Source organism: Neolamprologus multifasciatus, chromosome 18 (assembly GCF_963576455.1).
Source record: "Neolamprologus multifasciatus chromosome 18, fNeoMul1.2, whole genome shotgun sequence".
Taxonomy (NCBI): domain Eukaryota; kingdom Metazoa; phylum Chordata; class Actinopteri; order Cichliformes; family Cichlidae; genus Neolamprologus; species Neolamprologus multifasciatus.
Window position 1 is genome coordinate 17,235,205 of NC_140456.1, and position 21,096 is coordinate 17,256,300.

Sequence of the window (21,096 nt, forward strand, 5' to 3'; positions counted from 1 at the left end):
CTCTTCTATGACCTCCACTGCCTCACAGGTTTGCCAGTAGTCCTTCATTTTTACCTCACTAGATACAAACTGCTGCATAGCGGGAACAGACGAGATCTGGTATTTTGACGGGACGCTGATACTCTTGTCTTGCTGTCACAGTTTTGGCCGTGTTGCTCATATATCGCAGCCTTCCTATTTTTCCTCTGTCAAGAACTGACTATTCTGCAGCTCCTGTAACAAAAAATGCAATTTACCTGGGGGGTTTTTTGTTCTTTTTTTCTGTTGTGGCTGATTGGTTGTACACAGTGTGTAAGTTTGAAGATTTATACCTAAAAGCAGGGACTGTGTTTTTTGCTACAGCTGAAATTTGATGGCTGACTATGAGAGAAAACCTTAGAAGGTTTGCAGTAGACATTAGAGAAGATTTACTTTGTATGGTATTCAGTAAATTGACTTCATTTAATTTCAATTAATTAATAAACAATCGCTTTATAATTGCTTTGGTCAAAGCAGATAGCAGATTACCACAGTCACAGTAGTTTACATGGAAGATGCTGAGTTGTCTGCAAATACTTGCAAAGTACTCACAGAGCGGTCGTGAAACTGCAGAAAGCACAATGCAAACATTCGATTTCAAAGTAAAAGTTGCACCTTTGGAAATGTATTGGTTGCAGCGGTAAGCCACAAACTACAAACTACCAAATAAATCTCAGGGAAGTTTTAGGTGCAGCAACCACTCTCCAACCAGCTGGGGATTACACATTTTTTCCTGACAGCCAGAGGTTGCCAGGGGGTTGCCGGCCGGTGTCTGTTTAACAGAAAATAATTGCAACAGCCCCCCATGCTTTATTTATCTAGTTATTGCCAAATCAAGATATTTAACGAGTTTCTGGGATTGATTTTAATCAATAGTTAGACAATGTCTGAGTTTTCCTAAAGTTCAAAATCCTGTAATTGCAAAGTTTTGTTTTATTTTTGTTTTTGCTTTTGTTGTGTTTTAATTGAACTTCAGTAGAAACCTTCAATTTCCATTGATCTGTCTTATTTTTTTACTGTTAGGGGCCTTTGTTCAGTTTGTTTTGTTGTCTTTTCTCTTCCTTGCACTCTTCAATCGATGGAAAGGTTGAATTACACAATAAAAGAAAAGGACAAACGTTTTTAAAACAATACAGTTCAGTACTTTTCATGTTCACGTTCATGTGTTGTGTATATGTGAGCTGTGTTGTGAAGCTTGCCTTGTCACAAGAGAAGGTTTTGGAGCCACCGAATCATAAACGCAAAGATAATGTAACTGTCAATACGTGTGTGTAAACACATTTTCTATTCATATGGATTGTCCGTCCGTTTTAATTCTTTGTATACCGTGTTGAAATTAAACTTAGAGAGGCAGCTGCAAATCCATCATTATGACCTTTAAAATGATGCTCGTCATGCTCGCCAAAATGTCACCAATAATTTACTAATTATGGTAATAACTGATTGATTGAATGTCAGATTGACCTTTTGGCCTGTTTTCTTTGTTCTTGCAGTACCACTCAGCCCCGGCAGCTTATGATACAGTCCTAAAACACCTAAACACGGCCTTTACTGTCCTCTTCTCCATGGAGTGCATACTGAAGATCATGGCGTTTGGTTTTGTGGTGAGCAGAACAAAAGACTTTAGATCACATTTAGTTGAATTTCTCCATGTGCGATGGAATTAACCGAAGCGTTTCCTTTTTCCTGCAGAACTACTTTCGAGATACTTGGAATATTTTTGATTTTATTACTGTCCTTGGCAGCATCACAGAGATAATTGTGGATTTACAGGTAAGCCCCTGCCAAGACACCATTCGTTTTCACACTGTTGTGACCCTAAAATAAAAAGACAAGAGCATACTTTCTTTCCAAGCTTCCTGGTGTGTTACCCTTCCTCCAGACACAACTTAAGTCATGTTGTGATGAAATTCGCCATCTGTGTTTTACATCCTGTCTCTCCCTTCTGTCGCCACTCTCTGTCTCTCTCTCCTTCTCTCTCTCTGTCACCCTCTCTCCAACCACGTCTGTCCCAGTCGGTGAACACCATCAACATGAGTTTCCTGAAGCTTTTCCGAACTGCCAGGTTGATCAAGCTGTTGAGGCAGGGTTACACCATCCGTATTCTGCTGTGGACCTTCGTACAATCCTTTAAGGTTTTCCCACTACCTTTGTTTTTTATTATTTTAAAGATGTATCTAATATGCTGTAAGATATTATAACAAATTACAAGAAGTTTTGATAAACTGTATTTCCTGTTTCTTCTCCACCAGGCTCTCCCTTATGTCTGTCTTCTTATTGCCATGCTTTTCTTCATATACGCCATAATTGGAATGCAGGTAATATTTTCGATAATTAAACTACATCACAAATATCATAACAAACTCGTAGCTCTCACTTAAGGTCTGCTTATTACTATTTATTCCTCCAGCCCTTCGATAACTTACATGAGTTACGTCAGTGGTTGACAAGCTTTTTAGAGGTGAAACAACATGATACCCAACAGTTTTTATCAATAAAAAGAAGGATACATATTTTTTCCCGGTATATCCATGCCCCATCAGTGGGCCACAGCTTGAAAACATCATGGTCATGTACAGCATAGAATAATCAAAAAGCACGCACATCATATTCAGGATATTTATTTAGTACTTACTCGTGTCTGCACTGTTATTTGTATGAGCTAGTTTGATCTTAACTGTTTCTGTACCTCCATTAGTTACTTTAAGCCATTTTTTATACTATGCGTAGTTCTGCCTGAGGTTTTTTCCTGTTAAAAGGGAGTTTTTCCTTCCCATTGTTGCCAGTTGCTTGCTCAAATGGTGTAGCTTGATTGTTGAGTTTCCTCTCTATTATGGTAAGGGCTCTACCTAATAATATAAAGCGTCTTGAGCCAAATATTATTGTGATTTTGGTGCTATATAAATACAGTTGAATTGAATTGAATTCAAGTATTTGCTCACGGTTTTGTTTGGCCTGTTCATGCTGTTGGGCCGCATTGAGAAAAATAAAAACATGTTTTTTATGTGCCAAAATTGGTAATTTATGCCAGTCTTTAGCAGTAGTTAGTACCTTAGGATATACATGAAGTGTTGTAAAACTAAAGGATATGATGCTTTAGTAAAGTGTGTTGCATAAAGTCTAGAAACTGGTCATTATAGTCTCTTGCTAGATGGTTGTCAGGCAGTGTAAGTTTGATTGTTGGTGCTATATAAATACAATTAAGGGCATAGTAATATACATGTGGTTCAAAATTAGATGCTATTGTCATGACATGAAAATGAAGATACTTTCATAAGGTGATATAGGTGCGTAAATGCTTAAAAATAGGTAATTGGAGATCATTTATCCCAATTTCAGGAGTGGGACCACACCTCATACACGCTCCTTCCGATTCTCTGTCTATATATGTCTATATCCCCAAACCACAGCCTCAGTTCATGCTCACGCCGTCTGCCATTATCTACTTCAAATGCTGTCAAGTCTGTAACAGGATATGGTCCCAACTAGTGAATTTTTGCCTGTTGCTACAGTACGTGGTTGTTAGGGCTCATGATGACATCATACTTTCTCATATAGATAAAAACAATCAGGAGTCTAAGATGTACTTGTGTGCCAAGTTTGGTTTCTCATCTCCAGATGGTCTAAGAGGGGTTCGTGGACAAACAAACAAACAAACAAACGCACAGACAGAGATTTTGTGTATTATAGTGTGATTTACTGATTTGGTCCTATTGTTAAAGTTTGTTTCTTGGACCCACCTCTTAGGATTGTTTTAGTGTGTTATGTGGATATTTTTAATGTTTGAACTCTAGAAGATTAGCAGCTGCTATGGGAGAAGCTACCAGCTGTCCAGGAAAAACTATGAATTAACTGAAGCCAGCTGTTTTCTGCAGGTGTTTGGAAACATCAAGCTGAATGACGAGAGTCACATCAACCAGCACAACAATTTTAAGACATTTTTCAGCGCACTCATGCTCCTGTTCAGGTGAGCTCAAAACTACATTTAGGCAGTGCTGCTGTTCTGAGTAAAGCTCCTTTGTTGGTGTTTGGCGTTAATCATCTATGAATGTGTTATCGGTCAGATGTCAGCTGGATATTTTTTTGTGTTAACACCACCAGAAGTGCTACAGGGGAGTCCTGGCAGGAGATCATGCTGTCCTGTCTGTCAGGGCAGGAGTGTGAACCAGACCCCTCCATCGCCCCCCTCACTATGTCTCCGGATCACGAGGGCGGCTGTGGGACCGACTTTGCTTACTGCTACTTTGTGTCCTTCATCTTCTTCAGCTCATTCTTGGTCAGGACCAACAAAAATTTACCTTTTCAGGTGTGTTGCAGTCTGCTGTGCCTTTCCTCTTAGGTTCTTGCCCTTGTGTTTTTTAAGATGCTGAACCTGTTTGTGGCTGTGATTATGGATAACTTTGAGTACCTGACACGAGATTCCTCAATCCTGGGTCCCCATCACCTGGATGAGTTTGTCCGAATCTGGGGGGAATATGATCGACTGGCATGGTGAGACTCGCTCTTTTATCAGTTTGTGATTTGAAGCAGACCTGATCAATATTTAGGTACTGTAGTTATCCAGCAGAGGGCAGCCAAAGAGCATAAATGTGAATGCTTTGATCTCTGAGTGTAAGGAACACAAGCTGCTTTTCATCAAGTCGAAGTGGCATTTATTTTCATCATTCTAACTACTTTCAGAAGAAAAGTCTGCTCTGTTTGCATCTTCTGTCTGCACATCCCCTCACTTCTCGTTTTTGCTTTCCCTCTGAAGCGGCCGCATCCATTACACGGCCATGTATGAGATGTTAACACACATGTCACCACCCCTGGGCTTGGGTAAAAAATGTCCTGCTAAGATCGCCTATAAGGTATGAAAACATTTTATTTAACACAGAAAGGCCAGATAAAATGAAAAGTGAGAGTTTGGTTATATAAAATAAATATAACACACAACAGAAAGGGCATGGCAGCTAGTAATTTTGTTCAGTTATTCAATTTAAAAAATGTAGAGAAAGCAAATGATTGGTCTTTGTAAAGTTAAAGAAGTCAGTGGTTATGTGCATATGTGTGGCTGTTGTGTGTTTTTATGTGATTTAAAAGGTCGCTGGAGGTATTGGTTTACGGTCTAACATAGAAACTTTCCCTGCTTCTTTGTCTTTGTCTCTGGCAGAGGTTGGTGTTGATGAACATGCCTGTGGATGAGGACATGACCGTCCACTTCACCTCAACTCTGATGTCACTCATCCGCACAGCTCTGGATATCAAAATAGCTCGGGGTTAGGGTCGTGATTGCTTTAGTTATCATCTATCTGCTTTTCTTTTGTTTTGCTGAGCAGTTAATGTCTTCAGATTTCACATTTGTTCCATCAACAGTGCATCATTTAAAAAAATGGTTAAAGGTGAGTGTTTGTCTCAGGTGGTGAGGACCGTATCGCTCTGGATACTGAGCTGCAAAAGGAGATCAGTATTATTTGGCCTTATCTGCCCCAGAAGACATTGGACCTACTGGTACCTATCAACAAAGGTCTGGCTCTAACTAAGAAGGTGATTCTCACTGTAATGCTGAGAGATGAGCAGTGACAGCTAATGGAGTGCTCCTGCTCTCACAGATACTGACATGACGGTCGGGAAGATCTACGCTTCGATGATGATAATGGATTACTTCAAACAAAACAAAGCCAAGAAGCTCAGGCAGCAGCTGGAGGCTCAGGTCTGCTCAGCACGTCACTATCAACTCTGTGACACCTTCTTTTTTGTAACATTAGTTTTCTACAAATTTACTTTTTTTTGCACCCAGTTTGTTCAGGAGGTAGAGTAAGCTAGGGGACCTATTATATATCCAGTTCCTGATTGCTTTAAGTTTAGGTTTCTTTTGTTATTTACCATTCCTTAAAAAAATTCTTGACCATATTAATGATATCTCCTATCACCGATGTCCTACAGAGCCAAAAATGAAGTGTTCAGAGCAGCTCTGTGTCTGAGCTTTTCCCTCATAGGGAGTACTTGCTCTTTGGCCATGTTAAAGACAGGATGTTTCTAATTTCAGACATACTGTGCAAATACAAAACCTTAGTCCTATATATATGTTTAATATGCACAATAAAAGACACATCCTGGTCTAAAATTAGTCCAAGAGTCCTCACAGTGTTAATGGAGGCCAAGTTAATGACATAGAGTAAGCATCTGATTAGACACCATATTTCTAAGATTTTTAGCACCATAAAATAACTTCAGTCTTAGGTGATTAAGAGATTAAAGAGAGATTTAAGAGAGAGGGAAGCATGTATTTTGCAAACAGAAATGGTCCCAGCATGGAACCTTGTGGAACTCCATAATTAACCTGAGAGTGTGAGGAAGACTCACAATTTACATGAACAAATTGGAGTCTATTAGATATGATTCAGACCACGGCAGCGCAGTACCTTTAATACCTATAGCATGCTCTAATCTCTATAATAAAATATTATGGCCAACAGTATTAAACAGGATAACAGGATAAGCCACTGTCAGAGAACATAAGAAGATCATTTGTAACCTTCACTTAAGTGATGTCTGTACTGTGATAAAGTCTGAAAGCTGACTGAAACTCTTCAAATAAAACATTGCTCTGCAGATGATCATTTAGCTGTTTTACAATTGATCTTTGAAGAGTTTTTCAGATAAAAGAAAGGTTGGAGGTTGGCCTATAATTAGCTAAATTAACACAAAGTTGTCACGAAGATGTCTTCAGTCTTTTCTGTATTTGTCTCATTTCAGAAGAGTAGCTTGATGTTCAAGCGTCTGGATGCTTCTGCTCTCCCCGAGGACATTCTGTCTAACCAACCACTGCCAATGATGCCACACAGTGCTGGTTCAGCCCTGTGAGTCTGCAAATGCTTGCAAAAGTCTGTACTTATGTGTGATTCTGAATGCCTTTGCTTACTGTTTTTCTCCATCTTGACACAGGACCAGGGGAGGCTTTGTGGCTTTGAGCCCCATTTCACCTCAGGAGCTGTTTTTGCAGCCCATGAGCTCTGACGTTGATACCAGTCAACAGAATCTGGTAAGATAAAGGACCAGTATAATTGTAAAACATAAAACATTATCCCCATGGCAGGCTTTTTGTCAATGCTCTGACCTTTTAATTTATGTAGTTTTTGACTCAGAGTAATTTGCACTTGAAAGCAGAGCTTTTCTGCTGCTTTGATCTTATGAATAAATGTTACCGTAGCCTCAATGTGCTGCTTAGCTTTAATATGCCAGAGCAAATAAACAAAAGCAAATACTTTATTGCATATATTAAATTTTTTACTTTTAACTCCAGAGGTGTCATCGAAAAATTCAGCAACTCCAGCCATAAAAATCAAAAAATCATACCTGATTTAAATGTGATCTCCCTCTTAACGTTATGTCTTTGTGCACCTCTGGATCACTTCCAGGACAACTGCTTTTTAAAAATCTCTCCCTCAAACTCCTTTTTCAAACTCTAAACTTGCTTAGCAAGGAAACATCATCTTCTGTGTCAAATTGGCTGTCTTTTATTCGAGGATCAACAGAGCATAAGAGCTGGGAAACCAGCTGCGAACCAGCAACCAAACAGCAGCTTTCAGTGGAAGAAATCACAGTTCCACCAGAACCATGTTTGTTGAACATTCATGGAGGTTTGCACCATGAATTCATCCCCCAGTGAATGAATTCACTGTCTCAGACTGGCAGTGCTGCTCACTGGCATCACCTTGAAGGTGGGATCAGCAAAATTTGAATGAAGGTGTGTTTTTGTTTTGTTTATTTTAATTTTTATGAGCAGTTTCGCAGAGTGGCTCTGATGGCACGGCATGCTGTTCTCCAACACGAGATAACTTGATAATGCAGCTTTTCTTTTGTGCACTTCCTATTTTGTAACCTCTTCAGGATCCTGACCATCCGTTTGGGAATCACTGTCCTCACAGCAAAGAGTTTTACATAAAAATGTAATAAAGCAAAGTGTTTGTTTAGGTGTAACGCCACAAAAATTGTATAAACATGTGATGACTGATGCCGTTTTCTCAGTGCCTTCCAGGGCATCGCATCGCTGCTCTCTGTGTTCCTGTGTTTTATTCCTGTGGAAGTTGGAGTCAGAGCAAAGGGAGATTGTCAAACTGTAGACGTCTGCTGTGTCTCTACTGTCTGGTTTTAATGGTCTCTACTGCTTGTCAGTTGAATGATATAAAGTTGATCTGGAATACTTAATTTGCAGAGGAATGTGTTTGGCGCTCAGACAGGCATTGTCTGGCTCTGTTTGTATAGCCATTAACACCTAAACATGCATGACTGAATGCACTTCCAAGCTGAAAAAGTCCATCTTTCGATGTGAGCTGATATCTTTGTTGTCTGTTTTTCTTTTTCTTCACTCCTTGCTCCTCTTTTACGACCGCACTCTGTTTCTGCTCCTCCTTGAAGTCAGTTTTCCTGTTGCAAGTTCTCCGTCTGTTTTTGGCTGGAATGGCTTTTGACTGGATGGCGATGGAGATGGCTCTGATAGATAGTACTTTTGTCAGTGATGAAATGGCTTGTCTGCCCCTCCTCTCACCTAAACAAGATGTCCATACGCAGCGGGAGTCCTGGCAGGGATGAGCCTGATTGGTGCTCTGTATTTCCTTGCGCTTCCTCTCTTGTTTCTGTACACACCTAGGTGGGCGAGTGCAGTAGGGGGATTGAAGCCCCACTGGAGCTTCCACTAGGGAGGGGCCTGTGTGTGCGGGCCTCTTCCATGCCTCGTCTGGCTGTAGAGTCGCAGGTACACACATCTCCCATGACACGGCTTCTGGGCTGGATCTCGAGGACGTCAGGGGCTGCATGGGCTCTTATGCCAAAGTCTGTCGTTCCTTAAGTGCACGTGATGCTGAGAAGTTCAGATCAGTAGAGTTTTGTTTCGACATTTGTTACTTTGGGAGGCTGAATAAGGTCCAATGAGTTGCTAGAACGGGCTGTGATCTTCGAATGCTGTTGCCTCATCTTGTTATGACCATTACTTTCAACCACAGAGTAAAGGAAAGACTAAACCTCTCAAATCTTTTAGGCTGCACTGCACTTTTGCACTGGCTAAAGCATGAAATATCATTTTTATTGTTTGGATCAAATAATCTGGTGGTAACAGAAGTATGCTTACTTATTTCCTTGTGTTTGTGCCCTGTTTTTCTATGTTTGTTGTGTGTGTGTTTTTAACTTCAAGCAGGCAGAGGTTTCTAGTGGCTCCATGAAGCGATCAGTCTCCACTGTTGCAGATCAATGTGTGAATGGACTTTGGCAAGAGGAGAAAAGCCCCGAGCGAGTCTATCGACCTCGTCACAAGAGCTATAAGGCTGCTGGTTAGTCCTGCTCGCCTGCTGTTAGGCAACTGTGTTCATAGATAATGAAGAGCTGAATTGAATGTAGTCCTATGACATTTATATCTTTATTTTCCTTTTCTTCTTTTTCTTTTTTGCTCCCTTGTATTTTTGCATTTCCTGTTGCACTCTTTCCTGAATGTCCCTTTAGTTTCTCGCTCTGAGCGTGGCGACAGGGAGCGTGGTCGCTCCAAGGAACGCTGCCACCTCCTGTCTCCAGACACATCTCGTTGTAATTCAGAGGAAAGAAGCTTGCAGCCCTCACGATCCTCGAGCGTAGAACGAGCAGATCCCCAAGATAAACAGGTAGGTCAGACACATTTCATTAGGTATACCTATTTAACTAATCATTAACACAAATATCCAATCAGCCCATCACATGGCAGCCACACAATCCATTTAGGCATGTAGACATGGTCAAGATAGTCTGCAGAGGTTTAAACCGAGCATCAGAATGAGGACTTTGAAGGTAGTATGGCTGTGGGTGCCAGATAAGCCGGCCAGAGTATTTCAGTAACTGCTGATCTACTATAATTTTACATTTACAGACCTGAGAAAGATAAAATATCCAGTGAGTGGCAGTTCACTGGAAGAAAATGCCTTGTTGATGTTAGATGTCAGACGAGAATATCTAGACTGCTTTGAGCTGATAGAAAAGCCACAATAACCCAAATAACCACTTCTTACAACCAACATATGCAGAAAAGCATCTCTGAACCTTGAAGCAGAAGACAGCAGCAGAAGACTGCACCAGGCACCCCTCCTATGAACTATGAACCAATAGGAAACTGAGGCTACAATTCTCACAGGCTCACCAAAATTGAAGAAGATTGGAAAAATGTTGCCTGGTTTATTGAGTCTCAGTTTCTGCTGTAACATTTGGATGGTTGGGTAAGAATCAACATGAATGCACAGATCAATTGGGCCCATTAGTACCATCTGAGCATCATTTAAAAATCACATCTTACCTGAGTATTTCTGATGACCATGTCCATCCCTTTATGGTCAGAGTCTATTCATTCATATGCAATTTAACTTAACAATTCAGAGACCCGTGTAGTGGGGGTCACCATCATGTACAGTGGATACCCAAATACTGATAAGAAGAGAAGAACATATCAGAAAAATCACCTGCTGTTCTAAAAACAGCAGAATTTCCACAACTCATGTAAATCAAGAGAGTAGGCCACACATTCAAAATGGGCAGAAAAAAATAAAACATAATAAGTTCTCTTTAAAATGTTGTTATTGGCGATTGTTGATTAATTTATTCTTTACTTTTGCTTTCAGGGCAACAGCTCAGACAGTCCGATGCCATCCACATCTGAGTCCAGCACTCCCAGTGGCCGACGACCTCTATCGCAAACTCCAACCCGCTCTCGCCCTCACATCTCCTACTCCCCCCTCGTGTGTCGCACACAAGCCTCCATCGGTGAAGATGAGGATGAACCAGGCAGCCCTGAGACCATGAGGCGGAGCAAGTCCACACGGAAGAGCCAAGAGGGAGTCCCAGGGGAGAGGCAAAGCGAGGCCACCCGGCGCACATCCCCACCTCGACGCTACCCTTCTGAGCCCTTCCTGGCTTTGCAAGAGGACGACCACAGCCCAGACCCCTCTGGTCCCATGGAAACGTTGACCTTCGAGGCGGCCGTGGCCTGCAGCCTGGGACGCTCAAACACCATCAGCACAGCCCGTCCACGCTCGCGGACTGGCTGGCAAGTCCCCAACGGACACTTTCGAAAGCGTCTGGCACAGACAACCTCAGCCGCTAGTTGTGACCCTCTAAGCGACACAGAGGAGGACGACAGGTGCTAGGGACAGGAGGCGCAACATGAACGGAGGAAACAGAATGCCAGAGAGGTGTCACAGGACGCTGTATGACCGCATCCAGAGCGAAGGTTAATGCGACTCTTTCTGCATCAGTGCTTCAAGGCCGCGAGCCCGCTGGATGTTTGGTAAAAAAAAAATCCAAAATGACGAAGAACAATACTTCCTGAAACTGTAGTTGCCAATTCACACAGAACACTGACAATGAATAAGGTCTATTTCCTGACTTGTACTTGATGATAGAGAGTAATAATATGTCACAAAAAAACAAATGGATGGGTCAAATTATGTCATTTGTGTCAATAGGTATTTTCATTTTCTGGAGATGTTGCTCAATGATTCAGTGTTGCTCTAAACAGTATTTATCTGTGGGGTGTGTGAATATGTAACTACATTTTCTTATAAATCTATTGTTTTGTAAATACATTGTGATCATTACACCATCCCCATATATAAATTAGACCAGATCGACACAGCAAGCCATCATGAGGAGGCGATCTGATAGTTACCAGACAATGTGGATACTAATAAGTAACACTCAATGATGCTGGATTTTTTTTACAGTATGAATGAATGTGAGGAGGGAAAACTGCCTGATTTTCCCCCATCGTTTTTTCTTTTTGCTATTGAACATAATAAGTTGTGAGAAATGAATACAGTTATAGAATAACATAGAATATGATGCTTATTTGTTATTTCACCATGCAGTGTTGTAAAGCCATGCCACCACCGAACCTCAGACATTTGCAGACTTTTAATTATCCTTTGGAGATGGTATTAAACTTTTATTTTTACCAGTCCAAAAAAAATCCTTTAAATGAGAATTTTTCCCAACCATAATTAAACAGGGTGTTTAATTGTTTGCCATGAATACAAAATATTTTCATCTAGTTTCGGTTTTGTTCTGTTTTTTTTAAAACTGTGAATATTATATGAACCATATATGAACACTGCAGACACACCACGATGCATTTTGCTTCAAATCTCCACATTGCTCTATTACTTACAAATAATGTACAGAGAAATTATGCTGTTTGTATTATGTAGAGAGAGAGAGACAAAAAATAAAAACGGTGTCAGCTGATGAGCTTTAAAGGTAAAGGAATCCTTGGAAAATATTCATTTTAAGGTTTGTGTATTTGTTTTATTTGCCTGATGAAGGCCAATTCTGTGAAACTCACTTAACCAAAAACTTGGAGTTCCTGGAATGCAAATACTTTGTGGGTTTTTATGTGTAAAATAGTTGTATATACAAATAAAGGTGTTCACAAGTTGCCATTGTTACTGTTTATCTTTTTATTTCTCATTTAGGAGACCAAGTGAGACATCAGAAAGCTTTGTGACATCTTGAGCACTGCAATTAAAAACTTCTGCAGAAACCAGTCCGAGTGCAACTGGAAACTGTCAGTCTGTACATTTAATTCAAGTACATATTTTGCAAGGAAAACGGCAAACAAGCACAGAAGTTTATTGAAACGTGCAAACATACATGGAAACACAGATATGATTCATCAAGTATATCCACTATCCCGCACATGCCTAGCCTTGTTTCTCTAACGTTGTGTCCAAACCGCTCAACCCGAGCTGTCCCTCAGACGTACTCATTTCTAATTTTGTCCATCCTGCTCACTCTCAGTGAAAATCTGAGCATTTTCAGCTCAGCCTGCTGTCTTCTTCTGAACCTACACAATAGCAGTTCTCACTACCATCTTGTAAACCTTGGCTTTTACTATTGCTGCTGTTCATCTGTTAGAAATCACCCTTGACACTTGTCTCCACCTGCTCCACACTGCCTCCACTCTCTTCTCCACCTCTTGCGCACTGTCCATTGCTTTGGATGGCTGACCCCAGGTATTTAAACTCTTCCACCTACACTACCTCTACTCCTTGAGAGCTTGAAAAGAAGGCAATTGGACTTTTGTAAGTTTTTGAAGACATTTTGCCTCTCATCCAAGAGGCTTCTTCAGATGGTGGAGAGTTCCAGGCTGTAAACCCCCAGTGTGGGTTGCCGCATTGGAGATGGTCCCAAGAGTCACTAACAAACTATTTATCTTTTGAATTGCCACCTAAGCCAAGGAGTGAAAAAAAGGAGTCACTGGGGCCAAAAGATAAACCCCCTGTAAGACACTGGCCCACCTCAACAGGATGAGACTCAGGTGTACACCTGCTAAAGAGAAAGGACACTCTGTAGAGGGCGTCACTGTTCACATTTTTGGACAGAGAGAAGTAAAGGAGGCCAACTATGCCCAGTGTGAATAACCATTGTTGTCAGAGATGGTGGCTGATCAACTGTCAGCCACCTACAATGTAGTCCTAAGATCCCTTCCAGCGCCCATTGGCACTTTGCCTCAGATGACCTCAATAGCTCACATGATGGCTGGGTGGTGCAATTTCTCACAGAGGCTTTATCAGCTGGCCCTGGCATTTATAAAATGGCCCGTGACTAAGGGTGTAAATACCCTGTAATTGAGTGGAATTTCAATGTATATTATTTGAAATTACAAAAAAAAATCATATTAATATACAAATGCTTGAAGGTAGGAACACTAGAGTAAGGTGGTAACAAGTCAGGCTTTTACAGGAAACAAATAATTAAACTGTAAGTGCAGTAATGCATATGTAAATTTAAGAACTGCATAATTTCCTGGTAAATTAGCAGAAAAACAAACACTATTTCCCCATTTTGGACCATAAGTACTTAACTCAAAGGTATGCTGTACTTTTGTGTATTACAGGCAACTTCTGAGTATTTTACAGGAAAGGAGAGACATATTATCCTGTAAGAAATGTAAAGTACAGAGTAAGTAAAAAATGTAAACTGAATTATAGAAAATCCATCACTCACAATGAACATAATGAATATTAAATGATGATGTAAAAAAAAAAAGATGCAAAAAGATAACACTAATCCATTTCATATTAAGGCCCATGCCCTGAGAAGTACAGTGTACCTACAATGTAAGAATGAGAAATATTGTTTCTCTACAAGATTAACAAACTATTTAAAATTAGTTATGCTGTACTTAAGTTATTACTTACTTAATTGTGTCTCCTTTCCTGTAAAATACCTGGAAGTTGGGGAAATTTAAACCACTCCATAATATGGTCTGAATCCCAAAAAGTACAACATATTTATAATGAAAGATGGAGAAATATTGTCTTTCTGCTAAATTGCCAGGAAATTACACAGTACTTAAAATGATTTATGCACAACTTAAATTATAATTATTTCTGAGTATCCTGTAACACCAACCCAACTTGTTAACCCCTTAATATAGTGTATCTACCATTAAATATTTGTAGGTAAATATAATTGCAAAAAGGGTAATTTCAAATCAAATACACTGGAATTCCATTTGATTACAGGGGAATAAAATTCTTAGTCGCAGGCCGTATTATAAAGTGTTACCCGGGTTTATTGCCTTGGACTCTCCAATAATATCCTTGGCCAATATCCAAAGACAAACTTTGAAAGACCCTTGAAAAGCCCGATGATCTATTGTTCAAGACTACTTTAAAAATTAGAAGGAGGTCTGGGATTCTTGGAAGCAAAATAACGGGTAACTCAAGACTTTTGCACAGTACTGTTTGAGCTAGTAAAAGCTAGCCTCACCCCCAAAATTGATTTTCTCTTTGGTGCATTGAATATTTTTCTCTCTGTGTCACTATGAAATGTAATAATGGGGTCAGTGTTTGCAAAGAGAGAGTCTGGTGAAAGAGAGGCTGTAAAGAGGTCAGAGAGTGACAGAAGGGTTTGAATAGGTGCACTCAGTTTATTAGAAGCACCAGTCCAAACACTGCGGAAAATATTACTGCTAAAGTTATATCCTTACAAAAACTTACTTCAGAGAAAGTTAAGAAATATTATCAGGAAAAGTTTCTCTGTAGTTGTTCCACAAATCTGTTACTTAGTCCCAAATGACTAAATGTCATGTGAGACATTTAATCATGTGCACACGTGAGATATAATCATTTAAAATGCAACTAACAAATGAAAACAAACAAACAAACAAACGAAACCCCCTTCTGGATAACAAACAACTTGTTAACACCTTACATGTGGAAAAAGGTGCACCCAGATGTATCAGTAATGTTCCCAACCCCTCCCCTAACTATTTGACATATTACCTAATTTCAGCTTCAGATGAGGTTTAAATAGCCAGAGACGAGAGGGCTGTAAGACAGCTAAAAAGTTATGAACTAAACATATATAGGCATTGTGCTCTAAAATCTACATTATGTGTTTTTTTTAAAAAAAGTATAATGTAAAAAAAATGTATAATGCACATTGTATACTATTCCAGACTATTGTTATAACATGTGACCAAAACTGGAAATTAGATTTTTTTTTTTTGCAATGAATTACAGTGTTAGCTGTGTGGAAAGTGAAATCATTAGCTTCTAAACAGGACTTTAAATTTAATTACCTGCTCAAAAAAAGGTTATTTATATACTTGTAATACTCTATAAGTATTCCTTCATATTAATGTAGTCTTTTTTGTAGCGATTAAATATTTATAAATACTTTTTAATAGTTATTTATTTTTTTGGCTCTATTTTTCTTTGGCTTTATGTCCAATCAGCATGCAGAACTACAACCTACGTCATATGAAACGGACTGATAACATATCCTTTGGCTGAAGAAAGAGCTAGCAAGGAAGCAAACTGTTAAATAATACTCACGAAGTTAAAGGGCGGAAATGTCTGTACATTCAGACACCCAGACAGCTGAGTGACTCGGCCAAAGTTACAGCTGAAGTAGATATTTTGCAGAGACTGCGAGTCTTACACAGGAATGAGCGATACTTATAGAGGAAGTCGCCCAATTGGCTAGCGAAATAGTAGCTAGCTCAGCTGCTAGCTGTCGTTAGCGAGGGGAGTTCTTTGTTTTGTTTTTCAGGTGGAGGTCCAACTAAACATGAAGAGAGACTATTAGTATTGAACTTTTACTTAGGAGTTTTATACGGATAAGCATGTAAAGAGTGCCCACAGCGGTAGTTAGCTGAACAGTAACTAAACAGTTTGTGGTGTAGAAAGTAAACAGCCAAGGGGGGCAACTTTAGCAGCAAATATCTTGTTTGTTGGCGTGGGTCAGGAAAGGACACGACGACATGGGTAACTGTCTCAAGTCTCCTACAGCAGACGACATTTCTTTGCTCCACGAATCCCAGTCAGACAGGGCTAGTTTCGGTGACGGGACAGACCCGGACCTGGAGCCGCCTCCGCCCTACCAGGTGAGCAGCTGCTGAGTCTCAACTTTCAGGTGTTTTAATCTAAAAGGGCCGGGGGGAGCGGAGCATGCTCGACACATGAGTAACATCATAGTTTGTGAGGTTAATGTCAGTTAAGAACATACATGCTAACATGCAGTAGGTGGTGATAACAAAGGATAACTCAGTGTCATATCTCTGGCCCTTTGAGAAGTAATCATACATTTAGTATGTGTTAACAGAAGGCATTTATCAAAAGTTGCCAAACCAGACAGCTGCTGCATTATTCAACTTATCCCAGCACAGAACCTAATCTAGTCTGACCACTTTCTTCAGGCACACAGTTAGCTTATAGGGGGAAGCACATGTTTGGGTTTCATATTGTTGTTTTCCTGTTTGTGCTACCAGGAGCAGGCTCACATGCCCATGTACCATCCTACACCCAGCCAGGCTCGTCTGGTCACCCAGCTGACAGAAGAGGAGCAGATCCGCATAGCTCAGCGCATTGGCCTGATCCAGCACCTCCCTAAGGGCGTTTATGATGGAGGGCAAGACGGCTCAGAGAAGAAGATCAGAGAGTGAGCATTTTACATTTCTGAAATATGATGAGCTTACAACAAGCAGGGGTGCGGGCCACAGGGTTGGGGTTTTTTTAACCTAAGAACTGAATAGACATTTTGGCACTCAGGCTGGTTGCTTCTCAGGAGTACATCGTAACAAAGTTGTTTAGGAGTTTGGCTGTTTCACAGTGTGTCACACTATTGTTATTATTAATGCAGGAGTGTGTCCTTATAATAGAACATTATTCTGTCAGAAATGTATATATATTATAGGTTAGGTATAATAAAACATAAATAATAAACTTAAAAATCTGAGGGTATGAAGTAAACTCTGTTTAGGTCAGATGTGATGTTGCAGCTGTTTTCAAACAAAAGCAAAATCTGGCTCATTAGCTTGAAAACAAACTGCATTTGTACTTATTCTTTCAACTTTTGTGGCACAAATTACTCTGTCATCTGGGTAAAACATCTGTTAGCCTTAAGTAACATGTTTCCTTTAACTCAGCTGGTTCCCTGTTGTGTCCAACATAGTAACAGTGACCAGAAATGAAGCAAAACCACAGTCCTTTTTCAAAACTGAAAAACTTCCTCTTTTGGTCCCAGGTTTTTTAGAGCATCTCTGGTCTCTTTAGTATATCCCCCATCTGTCTCTTTACTGCTGTTAAACCCAGTGACAGAGCTCCTAAGTAGCTGTTAACAGACTGCTATTATACCTCGCTGGCTAGACAGCATTGGAATTTTAGAAATGAGCTATCTTTCAAAAATTAAAAAGCAAGTTAAGAAGTGTTAGTATTAATTGTTGTGAACATTAGCTTTTGCTTCATGTGATTGGAAATGTGTGTAAGGAAGCTGCACAGTTAGAAGTTTTGATGTTGTGTCAAGCGTTCAAAGTGCAGATGCTTTGAAACACTGCTGTGAGAGTGTGTTTCAAAACACCCAGGGCACATGACTACGGCTAGTTGAAGTTTCGGTGTGTTTAACCCCAGTTTTGACAGGTGGCTTACCTGCTGCTTCTAGGTTTGATTGACATTGTGTAGAACAAACCTGATGACGCCACATACACCCAGAAAACCTATAACATTTTATAGGATTGGAAAAACAAAGGAATCTACAGACAGTTGTGGGATCTTTTTGACAGTTGGGTTGGTGAAACCCACAGAGTAAACACAACACAACTGCTGATGCCACTGTAGAGGTCAAAAGATAACTGTTGTTGCAAAAAGACATGATTCATTATTCAGTATTTTGGCAGGAAGTTGTGTTGTATAGCCACACATTTATATCATGGCAAAAAAAATACCAACACTATGTATACTCATAACAAAAGTGCCACGTGAATGGATTTTTTTTTGGAGAGGTAACATATAAAAACAGAAGTTGATTCAGCCTGAAAGCAACCAAAAAACCAAATTTTTGAATAAAAATCTTTTCATAGGGCAAATATAGATGTTGTTACTTGATCCTTTTCTCTTATTCATCTTCGTCAGCAAAATAAGCAACATTCACTCCAATGTAGACAAAACATCTTTGACAAAGATTATTGGCCTATACTTAACCTACCCATCACAAGAGAAAAACATTAGGCTATTCAAAAAAAACATAAATGGTTAGTTAAATCACCTTTTAAATGTGATTTTGTGCCATTTATAAAATTGCAACACACACATACTGTGTCAGCACTAGCAGCAGGAGTATCGGTTTCTTCCACGTTAGTGTCCACACCATGAGGTTACATGTCGCTTTTACTGTTTAGCCAGTCAAAACCAAACCCATAGTTATTTATTAAGCAAATACGCTAAATTTTATATCCGTTTGAACCGACACACAGTACTTCTGGCAAGTCAGAAGTCTATCAAGCATAACATGAAGAATACAAGTAAGTATGAATAAATAAGTAAATGGGTAAATGTGGTTTGCCATTTTAATCAAATAATAATAATAATAATAATAATAATAATAATAATAATAATAATAATAATAATGATGTGCTTTGCTGTTTTTTTTCTGCATTTCTGTAAAATGATATATTTGAAAATTCTTGGATAATAACAGTATTTATATCTTAACATTACAAATATTATTTTGGCTAAAGAGTTTGGCTATATTTATAGATCAACCATTACAGAAACATGAAAATAATTTTTGGTAATTACCAATACTGTTAATTTTGGGCAGCTGTGACATAAACCTTACACCAGGTATTGTTCTAATAAATAAGCATTATGTTTTTTTCATAACTGCTGTTGTACATAAGCAAGCATAATGTGTTTAAGTGACTGGGCAAGGGTAGAAACATTTTAAATGTCTAGTGTCTCCATGGTGTACTGGTTAACATGTTGTTCTTACTAATGAAAGAGCCCCAGTTTGAAACCAGAGGAAGAGACAAACAGAGGGTCAAAAGCTAGTGCACTGCCTGTGCTGTGCCCAAGCATGGGTAAATGGGAGGTTTACATTGGGAAGGGCATCCGTTGTAAAATCTGTGCCAAATAAAACATGTGGATCCATCCACTGTGGTGACCCCTTGGGGACAATAAGAGAGCAGTTGAACGTAGCTTTAAAAGGATGAGCGCTGGGTCTGTCTCGTCACAACTTCCAGTGACTTAGAGCTGAAAATCAGAGGGTATAAATGGAGAATATTTTGACATTTTATTATTAAACAGTCAATGATGAATTGATAACGTATAACTGCGCTACATTAAAGCATGAATAATTTCAGGTTTAGGAGAACACTTCATGTAGAAAGTCTGAGAAGATTTCTGCTGTCGTGTGTTTACGCTGACTGTTTTATCTGTTTTCAGATGCGTGATCTGTATGCTGGACTTTGTTTATGGGGACCCCATCCGGTTCTTGCCATGTATGCACATCTACCACATGGACTGTATAGATGATTGGCTTATGAGATCCTTCACCTGCCCCTCCTGCATGGAGCCTGTGGATGCTGCCCTGCTCTCCACCTACGAGACCAACTGAATTTTCCATCCCTTCTTCCACCGAATCGATAGATCAAACACGACCCCCTCCAGCTCCCAAAACCCAGCAGCTACCCTCTTATAGAACGAGAGGAGCTGAAAGAAAAAAAAAAAAGAAAGTGTTGGCTTTTGTCTTGCACTTTAAAAGTTTCCCACTCACCTAACGTTGGCCTTTCATACCCCTGGTCTGATTCCAGATTGAGCTGGTCTTAAACATCTGTTACACAAGTCGGTAAAAGACAGGTGTCCCAGCGACCCTGCATGGTTGTGTTTCTGTGTTTCTGTCATGCCGAGGCACTCTCCAGCTTTGCCGCTAACAGCGAGCATGTGGCATTTGTGTCTAAAAGAGATGTTTGGTGACTGCGTTTCCACTCGAGCGGGTCTCAGTGGCGTTCTCCCCATCGGCCAGCACTTTTATTCATCACTGATCACGACTTAAATGAATAATTTGGTAAACAAATTATTGATGAAAATGCTCGGATGATTTGCCAGATATGTGTTGGCAACAGTAAAGAAGACCTTTCAAACATATTGATCTGTTAAATACATTAGAGTAGCCCTGCCCTTTGGATATGTGGGAATACACTGCTGACATTTACACTGTTGGTGTATAGAAGAAGCCAAACAGGATTACAAAAAGAAAACACTTTACAGAAGTCACCCAAAGTGTAAAAGTATACAGTGGTGTACTTTATTTATATCAAAACTACTTCATATGTGTCTTTAGCCGTTCCTCTAAAAATATATTTTGAATTCAAGGGAAAACAAAGTAGAGTTTTGTAATGTTTGACCAGACGATGTGTTGTAGCTGACGGCCAGTGTAAAGGGCTCATTTGTGCATGGGCAGGCGGATCAGTCAGTGGAAATTAGAAGCGCTTGCACACACTCTTCATCTGATCCAGAGATTTGCACTTTACTCTTAGGACATTATGTAAAACAGTATATTAATATATGTACATTATAACCTTGCACTATCAATACTTCATTCCTTTTATCTCCTGAGATGCAAAAGTTATATAGCTGATAAAGATGTTTTTAAAGCCGTCAGTAGTCACTTACCACATTGAAGTAATCCTAAACACGCATTTCATGAAATCTGTGATTCATGGTTTTGTGCAATTTCTTTGATCTTTTTTTCTTTGTGTGTGTGTGTAATTGAAGGGACAGAGGCTTGCTCAGCTTTAAA

The 21,096-nt window shown here is 39.7% G+C and overlaps 2 protein-coding genes across 11 annotated transcripts in view; both read left to right on the top strand.

The window, feature by feature from the left end:
• Window positions 1–12,447, top strand: part of cacna1eb (calcium channel, voltage-dependent, R type, alpha 1E subunit b) — a 72,578-nt gene extending 60,131 nt beyond the window's left edge. For 7 of the 10 annotated variants that reach the window (XM_085140323.1, XM_085140315.1, XM_085140313.1 and 4 more), the window contains 17 exons: window positions 1,512–1,622; window positions 1,711–1,791; window positions 2,034–2,153; window positions 2,271–2,336; window positions 3,894–3,985; window positions 4,120–4,294; window positions 4,382–4,509; window positions 4,772–4,868; window positions 5,171–5,276; window positions 5,417–5,524; window positions 5,610–5,710; window positions 6,757–6,860; window positions 6,946–7,042; window positions 8,651–8,755; window positions 9,191–9,326; window positions 9,496–9,650; window positions 10,635–12,447. In XM_085140323.1, the coding sequence (XP_084996449.1) occupies window positions 1,512–1,622; window positions 1,711–1,791; window positions 2,034–2,153; window positions 2,271–2,336; window positions 3,894–3,985; window positions 4,120–4,294; window positions 4,382–4,509; window positions 4,772–4,868; window positions 5,171–5,276; window positions 5,417–5,524; window positions 5,610–5,710; window positions 6,757–6,860; window positions 6,946–7,042; window positions 8,651–8,755; window positions 9,191–9,326; window positions 9,496–9,650; window positions 10,635–11,159 (2,307 nt within the window). In that variant the 3' untranslated portion in view covers window positions 11,160–12,447. The remainder of the gene's footprint in view (window positions 1–1,511; window positions 1,623–1,710; window positions 1,792–2,033; window positions 2,154–2,270; window positions 2,337–3,893; window positions 3,986–4,119; window positions 4,295–4,381; window positions 4,510–4,771; window positions 4,869–5,170; window positions 5,277–5,416; window positions 5,525–5,609; window positions 5,711–6,756; window positions 6,861–6,945; window positions 7,043–8,650; window positions 8,756–9,190; window positions 9,327–9,495; window positions 9,651–10,634) is intronic. The other 3 variants (XM_085140314.1, XM_085140321.1, XM_085140322.1) reach the window with 3 other exon arrangements.
• Window positions 12,448–15,774: 3,327 nt separating this feature from the next.
• LOC146497678 (RING finger protein 11-like) lies at window positions 15,775–20,031 on the top strand. The gene is made up of 3 exons (XM_085140411.1): window positions 15,775–16,405; window positions 16,790–16,959; window positions 19,740–20,031. Exons 1-3 carry the CDS (start codon window positions 16,283–16,285, stop codon window positions 19,909–19,911), a joined length of 465 nt encoding a protein of 154 aa, XP_084996537.1. The 5' UTR covers window positions 15,775–16,282; the 3' UTR covers window positions 19,912–20,031.
• Window positions 20,032–21,096: the final 1,065 nt, after the last annotated feature.

Bases quoted from the DNA above. Each gene is read 5' to 3' on its own strand.
- LOC146497678 (XM_085140411.1), top strand. From the start codon at position 16,283: ATGGGTAACTGTCTCAAGTCTCCTACAGCAGACGACATTTCTTTGCTC. The intron at 16,406-16,789 runs GTGAGCAGCTGC...TTGTGCTACCAG, and splicing joins AGCCGCCTCCGCCCTACCAG to GAGCAGGCTCACATGCCCAT. The intron at 16,960-19,739 runs GTGAGCATTTTA...ATCTGTTTTCAG, and splicing joins TCAGAGAAGAAGATCAGAGA to ATGCGTGATCTGTATGCTGG.